The sequence below is a fragment of the Coregonus lavaretus genome (genome assembly GCF_964263955.1).
Source record: "Coregonus lavaretus genome assembly, chromosome: 27".
In the NCBI taxonomy this organism is placed as follows: Eukaryota; Metazoa; Chordata; class Actinopteri; order Salmoniformes; family Salmonidae; genus Coregonus; species Coregonus lavaretus.
The window spans coordinates 14,212,830-14,224,012 of NC_140014.1; the positions used below are offsets into that span (position 1 = coordinate 14,212,830).

At 47.2% G+C, this 11,183-nt stretch overlaps 1 protein-coding gene across 1 annotated transcript in view; it reads left to right on the forward strand.

Moving 5' to 3' along the window:
- The window catches only part of LOC311102470 (tyrosine-protein kinase receptor-like), a 76,340-nt gene extending 66,630 nt beyond the window's left edge, over positions 1-9,710 (forward strand). Inside the window, exons 22-29 of the mRNA XM_084143827.1 lie at positions 5,365-5,429; positions 6,942-7,071; positions 7,394-7,491; positions 7,588-7,680; positions 7,925-8,026; positions 8,176-8,310; positions 8,450-8,540; positions 8,633-9,710. Of these exons, the coding sequence (XP_083999953.1) occupies positions 5,365-5,429; positions 6,942-7,071; positions 7,394-7,491; positions 7,588-7,680; positions 7,925-8,026; positions 8,176-8,310; positions 8,450-8,540; positions 8,633-9,703 (1,785 nt within the window). The 3' untranslated portion in view covers positions 9,704-9,710. The remainder of the gene's footprint in view (positions 1-5,364; positions 5,430-6,941; positions 7,072-7,393; positions 7,492-7,587; positions 7,681-7,924; positions 8,027-8,175; positions 8,311-8,449; positions 8,541-8,632) is intronic.
- Positions 9,711-11,183: the final 1,473 nt, after the last annotated feature.

The window sequence follows — 11,183 nt, forward strand, 5'->3', positions numbered from 1 at the left end:
CAGAAACCCTAGACCCACTCCAATTTGCATACCGCCCCAACAGATCCACAGATTATGCAATCTCTATTGCACTCCACACTGCCCTTTCCCACCCGGACAAGAGGAACACCTACGTGAGAATGCTATTCATTGACTACAGCTCAGCATTCAACACCATAGTGCCCTCAAAGCTCATCACTAAGCTAAGGATCCTGGGACTAAACACCTCCCTCTGCAACTGGATCCTGGACTTCCTGACGGGCCGCCCCCAGGTGGTAAGGGTAGGTAACAACACATCTGCCACACTGATCCTCAACACGGGGGCCCCTCAGGGGTGCGTGCTCAGTCCCCTCCTGTACTCCCTGTTCACCCATGACTGCATGGCCAGGCACGACTCCAACACCATCATTAAGTTTGCCGACGACACAACAGTGGTAGGCCTGATCACCGACAATGATGAGACAGCCTATAGGGAGGAGGTCAGAGACCTGGCCGTTTGGTGCCAGGATAACAACCTCTCCCTCAATGTGACCAAGACAAAGGAGATGATTGTGGACTACAGGAAAAAAAGAGGACTGAGCACGCCCCCATTCTCATCGACGGGGCTGTAGTGGAACAGGTTGAGAGCTTCAAGTTCCTTGGTGTCCACATCACCAACGAACTATCATGGTCCAAACACACCAAGACAGTCGTGAAGAGGGCACGACAAAGCCTATTCCCCCTCAGGAGACTGAAAAGATTCGGCATGGGTCCTCAGATCCTCAAAAAATTCTACAGCTGCACCATCGAGAGCATCCTGACTGGTTGCATCACCGCCTGGTATGGCAACTGCTTGGCCTCCGACCGCAAGACACTACAGAGGGTAGTGCGTACGGCCCAGTACATCACTGGGGCCAAGCTTCCTGCCATCCAGGACCTCTATACCAGGCGGTGTCAGAGGAAGGCCCTCAAAATTGTCAAAGACTCCAGCCACCCTAGTCAAAGACTGTTCTCTCTGCTACCGCACGGCAAGCAGTACCGGAGTGCCAAGTCTAGGTCCAACAGACTTCTCAACAGCTTCTACCCCCAAGCCATAAGACTCCTGAACAGCTAATCATGGCTACCCGGACTATTTGCACTGCCCCCCCACCCTATCTTTTTACGCTGCTGCTACTCTGTTAATTATTTATGCATAGTCACTTTAACTCTACCCACATGTACATATTACTTCAACTACCTCAACTAGCCGGTGCCCCCCTGTATATATAGCCTCCCTACTGTTATTTTATTTTACTTCTGCTCTTTTTTTTCTCAACACTTTTTTGTTGTTGTTTTATTTTACTTTTTTTATTACAAATAATGCACTGTTGGTTAAGGGCTGTAAGTAAGCATTTCACTGTAATGTCTGCACCTGTTGTATTCGGCGCATGTGGCCAATCAAATTTGATTTGATTTGATTTGTGTAGATTGATGAGGATTTTTATATATTTAACCAATTTTAGAATAAAGTCAAGGGGTCTGAATACATTCCGAATGCACTGTATAGTGAAAACAATCGTGGTCCTAGAACTGAACCTTGAGGACAAGAACCGATGCAGAGCCTTGGTCTGACGCCATTCAAAGGTAATTTACCACCTTCACGAGTGCAATCTCACTATTATGATGGGGTCTAAAACCAGACTGGAGCATTATTTGTCTTCAGGAAGGCAGTGAGTTGCTGAGCACCAGCTTTTTCAAAATAATTTGAGAGGAATGGGAGATTCGATATTGGCCGATATATTTTTTTTTGGGGGGGGTAGATGCTTTATTACTGCCACATTTAGTGAGTTTGGTACACATCCGAAGGATAGGGAGCCATTTATTATGTTCAACATAGGAGGGCTAAGCACAGGAAGTAGCTCTTTCAATAGTTTAGTTGGAATAGGATCCAGTAGGCAGCTGGAAGGTTTAGAGGCCATGACTATTGTCGTGAATGTGTAGAGAAATACATGATTAAATAACCTGTTTCCATTGATCCGAGGTCCTGGCAGTTCTCTGCAGACAACTGAGTTTTGGAGAAATACGTATATTCAAAGAGGAGTCTGCAATTTGCTTTCTAATGATCATGATATTTTCGTCGAAAAAGAAGTTCATGAATTCCTCACTGCTGAAGTGAAGGCCATCCTCACTTGGGGAATGTTGGTTTTTAGTTAGCTTTGGTCAGAATAGAATTTTTTGGGGGAATTGTTTTTATTTTCTTCAAATCAGGTTTGAAAAGTAGGCTGTTCGAGCAGCAGTGAGGGCTTTTCGATATTGCACTGTACTGTCTTTCCAAGCTAGTAGGAAGACTTCCAATTTGGTGGAGCTCCATTTTCATTCCAACTTTCTGGAAGCTTGTTTCAGGGCTCAGGTATTTTCTGTATACCAGGGAGCTAGTTTCTTGTGACAAATGTTTTTTGTTTTCAGTGGTGCGACTGGATCTAGGATATTACGCAAAGTTAAGTTTAGATCCTAGGTTAGGTGGTTAACTGATTTTTGTACTCCGACGTCCTTGGGTAGGTGGAGGGAGTCTGAAAGGGCACCTAGGAATCTTAGCATTGTCCGAGAATTTATAGTGCAGCTCCTGATAATCCTTGGTTGGGGTCTAAGCGAATAAAATGGTGATCCGATAGTCAAGGATTATGAGGAAAAACATTTAGATCCACAATATCTATTCCATATCTACTAGATCCAGGGTATGATTGTGGCAATGCGTAGGTCCCGAGACATGTTGGACAAAACCCACTGAGTCGATGATGGCTTCGAAAGCCTTTTGGAGTGGGTCTGTGGACTATTATCTGCCATGACTATGAGGTCCGATAGGAATTCAGGGAACTCAGTGAGGAACTCTGTATATGGCACAGGAGGCCTGTAAACAGTAGCTATACAAAGTAATTAAGTAGGCTGCATAGATTTCATGACTAGAACCTCAAAAGACTAAGACGCAGTCATTTTCTTCCGCGTAAATTGACATTTGCTGTCATAAATATTAACAACACCTCCGCCTTTGCGGGATGCGTAAGGGATATAGTCACTAGGGTAACCAGAAGGAGAGGCCTCATTTAACGCAGTAAATTAATCAGGCTTGAGCCATGTTCAGTCAGGCCAATCACATCATGTTTATGATCAGTGATTAGTTCATTGACTATGACAGCCTTGGAAGTGAGGGATCTAACATTAAGTAGTCCTATTTTGAGATGTGAGGTATTTTCACAATCTCTTTCAATAATGACAGGAATGGAGGAAGTCTTTATTCCAGTGAGATTGCTAAGGCGAACACTGCCACGTTTAGTTTTGCCAGACCTAGATTGAGGCACAGACCCGGTCTCAATGGGGAAAATTGAGCTGACTACACTGACTGTGCTAGGGGGAGACTCCACTAAGATATCTCATTGAGCTAGAGGAGTTAGAGCCATGTCTATGTTGATAGATAAGATGAGAGCACCCCTCCAGCTAGGATTGAATCCGTCACTCCTCAGCAGGCCAGGCTTGGTCCTGTTTGTGGGTGAGTCCCAGAAAGAGGGCCAGCTATCTACAAATTCTATCTTTTGGGAGGGGCAGAAAACAGTTTTCAACCAGTGATTAATTTGTGTGAGTCTGCTGTAGAGCTCATCACTCCCCCTAACTGGGAGGGGGCCAGAGACTATTATTCGATGCCAACACATATTTCTAGCTAAATTACACACTGAAGCTATGTTGCGCTTGGTGACCTCTGACTGTTTCATCCCAACATCATTTGTGCCGACGTGGATAACAATAACCCTATACCATCTACACTCAACAGTTTTGGCCTCAACCAGCACCATCTTCAGATTAGCCTTCATGTCGGTAGCCCTGCCCCCTGGTAAATAATGTATACTGAACAAAAATATAAACGCAACATGCAACAATTTCAACGATTTTACTGAGTTACAGTTCATAGAAGGAAATCAGTGAGTGAGTTTAAATACATTCATTAGGCCCTCATCTATGGATTTCACATGACTGAGCAGGGGCGCAGCCATGGTTGGGCCTGGGAGGGCATAGGCCCACCCACTTGGGAGACAGGCCCACCCACTGGGGAGCCAGGCCCAGCCAATCAGAATTCGTTTTTCCCCACAAAAGGGCTTTATTACTGACATAAATACTCCTCAGCACTCCCCCTTCTCAGACTGGATGTGAAGGTCCTGGGCTGGTGTGGTTACACGTGGTCTGCAGTTGTGAGGCTGGTTGGATGTACTGCCAAATTCTCTAAAAGGACGTAGAGAAATGAACATTAAATTCTCTGACAACAGCTCTGTTGGACATTCCTGCAGTCAACATGCCAATTGCATGCTCCCTCAAAACTAGAGACATCTGTGGCATTGTGACGTGTGACAAAACTGCACAATACTCCTCAGCACATTTTAGAGTGGCCTTTTATTGTCCCCAGCACAAGGTGCACCTGTGTAATGATCATGCTGTTTAATCAACTTCTTGATATGCCACACCTGTCAGGTGGATTGATTATCTTGGTAAAGGAGAAATGCTCACTGTTCAAATCAAATCATATGTTATTGGTCACATACACATGCACTGTTGGAGCTAGAAACACAAGCATTTCGCTACACCCGCATGTGAATGTGACCAATACAATTTTATTTGATTTTAACTGACGTAAACAAATTTGTGCACATCATTTGAGAGTAATAAGCTTTTTGTGTGTATGGAACATTTCTGGGATTTTTTATTTCAGCTCATGAAACATGGGACCAAAACCTTACATTTTTGTTGTTGTCCTCTGTAGCTCAGCTGGTAGAGCACGGCGCTTGTAACGCCAAGGTAGTGGGTTCGATCCCCGGGACCACCCATACACAAAAAAAAATGTATGCACGCATGACTGTAAGTCGCTTTGGATAAAAGTGTCTGCTAAATGGCATATTATTATTATTGTTCATGATCGCCGGATGATTATTTTTAAGTCTAATATTGTGGTTAATGGAGTCGCCAAAAATCAACTGTAGTTCCTGAGGTGAATCAGCTGATGAGTGCATGCCATGGGGTCTCTCTCTCTCTCTCTCTCTCTCTCTCTCTCTCTCTCTCTCTCTCTCTCTCTCTCTCTCTCTCTCTCTCTCTTCTCTCTCTCTCTCTTCTCTCTCTCTCTCTCTGTCTCTCTCTCTCTCTCTCTCTCTCTCTCTCTCTCTCTCTCTCTCTCTCTCTCTCTCTGTCTCTGTCTCTCTCTCTCTCTCTCTCTCTCTCTCTCTCTCTCTCTCTCTCTCTCTCTCTCTCTCTCTCTCTCTCTCTTTCTTCTCTCTCTCTCTCTCTCTCTCTCTCTCTCTCTCTCTCTGTCTCTGTGTGTGTGTGCATGTGTTCTACTCTGAATAGGACCTGATTGGCCTGACTGCCTATTGTTACCTTTCTGCTCCACAGACTCTTCCGGAGATCTGCTCCGAACAGGACGAGATGGATTTCCTGATGGAGGCCCTGATTATGAGGTGCATTGGGCTGGAACACACAGGGCCCCATCCACTTCCTCCTGCACTACACACACACACACACACACACACACACACACACACACACACACACACACACACACACACACACACACACACACACACACACACACACACACACACACACACACACACACACACACACACACACACACACACACACACACACACACACACACACACACACACACACACACACACACACACACACACACACACACACACACACACACACACAAAGGATGCATACCATAACATAGCGTAACATGAGGCAGGCAGACGAGACCCAAACACTGTCATTCCATCACATAGCGCTCGGCAGGCTAGTCTGCTGCCATGTTTTGTGTACTCTCCTCATTCGCTGCTTGTTTTGGTAACCAGCTTCCCAGCTGTTGTTTATCATAGTGAGTCAGGTAATTCATCGCTATCGAGGAGACAGCAGCTGCTTGCCAGAAGAACCCCATCTCACCTCCAAATGGAGCTCTGCTGAAAGCATTAGAAAGCATATCTGTCAAGCAGATGCTGTCGGGCTAAAGCAGGCACAACAGAGTACATAATAAGCAGCTTGGGGTAAATTGGGACCCGGAGTGTTTCCTGGCCATGAAATAACCCTAGACATACAGATGTAAACACAGACACATTAATACATGCATATAATTCCATTGCATTTGCGTAGTGGCATAGAGCAGTAGAGTAGAGGCACTTACAGAAGTTGCACATATGGGGAACATTTTTAATAGCCTAGGGTCCGGGGAAAATGTGGCCTTTTAATAAACTAATTTCATGCAATTGACAGATTGCAACTGACAGATTTGCCGCGCATTCCCGACTGTAGGCTATGCCTTGTTATTGGGCTACACACAATCCACAGCTTGGCCTTTTTTAAAAGAAGCTATTGATCCTCTGTGGCTAAATTATGGGCCTTCTCGTGGTATAGTAGTCTATTCGGAATTATTTAATTTATTTCTGAACAGACAGCAGTAATTCTATAACTTTGTCAAATTTATTTCAATTTATCAGGGATGCTGCAGCTCCTCCAGAACCCTTCGCGCGGCGATGATTATATAAGGACATAAATTAAGTGCAACGCTGGAGAGATGAGAGTTGCAGGCTCATGTCTATCAGAGCAGAGAGAGGGAGAGAGGTCATAGAAAGTTAATCTCATTCTAGTTCTGTGAGCGATACAGGCGCGCTTCTCACACAGCCACGGCCACGTGTTGGTCTCAAACATAATGTTGCGCAAACCATAAACCCGGGCCGGCCCAACCCGAATCAACTTTTAGAATATCAGGTCCGGGCTGAAAATCTACTTTTTCACATGATGTTTTTTTTTGTCAAGAGAGGTACTGGATCCGGCCAAATAGGTTCTGGAACTAAACAGTCCAAAACAGAATGGTGCCGGATCCTGTGTACCCTGAAGCCATTACAGTCTGACCAACTCTCCGAGCCTGAGGTAGTGTATTCACCACCACTGTCCTTGTGTGTCCACAGTAAGTTCAGTCACCAGAACATAGTGCGCTGCATTGGGGTGAGTCTGCAGATCCTGCCCCGCTTCATCCTCCTTGAGCTGATGACTGGAGGAGATATGAAGAGCTTCCTGAGACAGAACAGACCCAAAACGGTGAGTAGCTTCCTGAGACAGAACAGACCCAAAACGGTCAGTAGCTTCCTGAGACAGAACAGACCCAAAATGGTCAGTAGCTTCCTGAGACAGAACCGACCTAAAACGGTCAGTAGCTTCCTGAGACAGAACAGACCCAAAATGGTCAGTAGCTTCCTGAGACAGAACCGACCTAAAATGGTCAGTAGCTCCCTTAGACAGAACCATCCTAAAACAGTCAGCGGCAGAGTGTCTCTCAACTGCCTCAACTGTTCAACAGCCCTGTAGGTCTGTGTAGGTGTATGCCAGTAGTAATGGTTTTGTATGTGTGGTGTTGTTTCAGAGTCAGAGCTCCTCCCTCACCATGCTGGAGCTGTTACACATGGCCAGAGACATCGCCTTCGGCTGCCGCTACCTGGAGGAGAACCACTTCATCCACAGGTTACTATGTCCTACCACAACCAAACCATTACCTTTTTGTATACAGTATTCATATTACATAAAGAGGTATTCAATGTTGTTTGTTGTGTGTTTCAGAGACATAGCTGCTAGGAATTGTTTGCTGACCTGCCCTGGGCCAGACAGAGTGGCTAAGATAGGAGACTTTGGAATGGCGCGTGATATATACAGGTACACTTAAACCACCTGTTCTATCTGTCCCGATACCACGCTCAGCATCTACCAAGCCTCTTGATCTTCATGACATGAACTGTTTATTTTCTCCATTGTGGGTTTTTCCCAGTTTAAATCTCAACATATCTGTAGGATCAGTCTGGTCTCACTCCATGCAGTGATGAAGACTCAAGAGTACTATTCCCATTGAGTTATACACCTAGAGTTTGAGATGATAACCATGACTCATTCTCCTCCATAGGGCCAGCTACTACAGAAAGGGTGGCCGTGCCATGCTGCCCGTCAAGTGGATGCCGCCAGAGGCCTTCATGGAGGGCATCTTCACCTGCAAGACTGACACCTGGTAACCCATTTACTCTTCTACATGATTTATCCAAAGTTGATTTATCCAAAGTTGAATGACTAGTATAAGTACATACAGCCAGTGTAAATGGGACAGCAACTGATTTCTCTTATCAACTTTTTAAACTGAGCTCTGTTCTCCCTCTGCAGGTCGTTTGGAGTACTGCTCTGGGAGATTTTCTCTCTGGGCTACATGCCTTACCCCTGCAAGACCAACCAGGAGGTTCTGGAGTTTGTGACGAGTGGGGGGAGGATGGACCCCCCTAAGAGCTGTCCAGGGCCTGTGTGAGTAGATCAGATTGAGCTGATGCAGAGTTAACTCTTGGCGGAGTTTATAATGCATTTAGTGTCGTTGCAAGGCCAATATGCAGTTTTAGACTTAACTCCATGATATTTAGTTTTTTTCTCCCTCTCCCTTCTGTAGTTACCGGATCATGACACAGTGCTGGCAGCACTGCCCTGAACACAGACCCAATTTCTCCACCATTCTGGAGAGGATCAACTACTGCACTCAGGTACTGACCCACTGGCAGCCAGGGATGCATTTCCTTTACAACACTCACCATTCATATTTACCATTTATGTTCTCTCTCTCTCTTCCACCCAGGACCCTGATGTGATCAACACGCCCCTGCCTGTGGAGTATGGCCCCACAGTGGAGGAGGAGTTGAGCACTGTGATCTGCCCTGACACCTCAAGCAGTCTGACCCCTCTGCTGGTGGCCCACTCTGCCTCCCAGGAGGTCTCTCCCCAGCTCAGCAGCCTGGGTCTGGGTCTGGGCCTGGGTATTGGTCCCACCCCGCTGCCCCAACCCCACAAGCCCTGTCTGCTGCTACATAGGCCCCAGCAGCTGCCTCAGGAGGTGGCCTCATACCGCGAGGCCCTGGAGCCCTGCTGGGCCGAGCCTGTCCCTGCTCCAGGGGCCTGCCCTGGGGCCTGGCTCCAACCCGAGCCCCTCCACCAGCCCTGCTCCAGGAACAGCTCCTTCTCAGGCAGCCAGAGGCTCAAAAACAAGACCAAGAACCTGTGGAACCCAACCTACGGCTCCTGGGTTCTGGAGAGCTTTGGTCGGGGGAAGACAGCACTGTCTCATACCCAGTCCATGCCCCTGTCCAGCAGCTCCTCCGCCCTCCAGGCAGCTACCCCTACCTCCGAGTGCACCGACTCTGGGTGCGATGGCAGCAGCGGCCTCCCTGCCCCCAGCAGCCTGTGCTCCTCATCCCCCCCCTCGTCCTGCCAGACCCTCTCTGCTCCCCAGCCCCAGGGTGCACCCAGCCTCAGCCTGGTGTCCTCCCGGAAGGGCCCAGCAGGAGGAGCCAGCGGGGGCCAGGCCGTGGACCTGGCTAAGCTGCAGAGCTTCCCCTGTGGCAACGTCAACTATGCCTACGACGAGCAGAGCTACGAGGCGGAGAGCCTGTCCCTGGTGGTGCCCAAAGGACCAGAGCCCTGCCCCAGCACCAGTGCTAGCACCAGCTGTGCCCCCAGCGGCTCTTTTTCCTCCTCCTGCTCAGGGGCAGGCCTGGGCACGGCCTCCTCCTGTATGCCCAAACTGCTACTGAAGCGCCACGCCAGCTACGGACACGAGGATGTGAGGAGGCACACCAAACCTGAGAAACCCACCCGGGACAGAGACTCAGGCTTCTCCCTGTCGGAGGACCTCAGCGTCACCCCTGTCTAACCCTGGCCACTGGGGGAGCGGAGCAGAACATTGGAACAGACCCCACACCTCACTGGCCACGCACAGGAACACACTACTGGAGACGGCAGCCATTTTGACCAAATCATTTTCACTCCCTTTTCATTTGGTTTAATATCGTTTTGGTACTACTGATGATGCGTTCTTGTTAGTATAGGCGGTGAGAGAATTATATGAAAGGCACAGTAGCAAGAAAACACAACAGTTTACAGACAGGAAGAGATGCTACATTGCCAGGAGACAGTTGGCATGTTCTCTTCCTGATGTGGAATATGACACAGCCCAAGAAGGCCATCACTGGCTCAGAAGCACATCCAAGCCTCAGAGGATTTCTAGGCCCTAGCTGGATTCATCTGCAATGTCTGGCATCCATTCAAATGTGCAGTGTCTCCTCTGCTTCGGGGCTCTTTTGTTAGTCCATTCCTTTCTTCTCTGTTTGTACCATTATCTTTAGCTGCTGGGTTCATTTCCCAACAACAATCCCCTACCGTTAGGCCCTTGAGCAAGGCCCATAACTCCACAACATGCTCTCCATCCAGAGGCACTGCACTGCATCTTGACCCTGTGCTCCTCTCAACTGTGTGTCTGTGTGATGTGTGGGGGGTTGAGAAATCAAGAGAGCAGAAAACATTTCCATTCTTCACTCAAACTATGGATAATAAAGTTGTATTGTAGGTTTACACTGGAATGAATGACTGGGATTGAGAATTATAATAACTTGTGCCACCTACCGTTCCCTATAAGGCGCATGAGCAACATTTCATCTCGTTTAGAATTGTCATAGTTATACATTTACATTTACATTTTAGTCATTTAGCAGACGCTCTTATCCAGAGCGACTTACAGTTAGTGAATGCATACATGTTTTGTTTTTTTCCATACTGGCCCCCCGTGGGAAAGAACCCACATCGCTGCCGGCCAAACCCTCCCCTACCTTGGACGACGCTGGACCAATTGTGCGCCGCCCATGGGTCTCCCGGTCGCGGCCGGCTGCGACAGAGCCTGGACTCGAACCAGGATCTCTAGTGGCACAGCTAGCACTGCGATGCAGTGCCTTAGACCACTTAGATAGCGTTTAAATGCAGTCATTTCCACACTTATTTTCTTAATACTGTAGTCTGTGTTACTGTATTATATTAATTGTTTACTAATACTTGACCCTCTCTATGTGAATTTAATCTTATGGTGACTATTCTCACTTTTTACTGAAGAGGGTTTTAGAGAAACCTAGAGCAGATAATGTGGTAGGAGATCCTCTGTAATGTGTCCATCTTGTTCCACCACAGAAAATGTTAATACTACTGAATTTCACCTTGGCAACACCAAAATATGAAATACTATTATTTGACATTAGAATTCCAACTGGACTAACTTTGTACATTTGTAGCAGTTATACTTCATTTATAAAGTGTATTTATGTTTATTATGTGTTGTTGTTGTTGTAGTTGAATACTGCCATTGG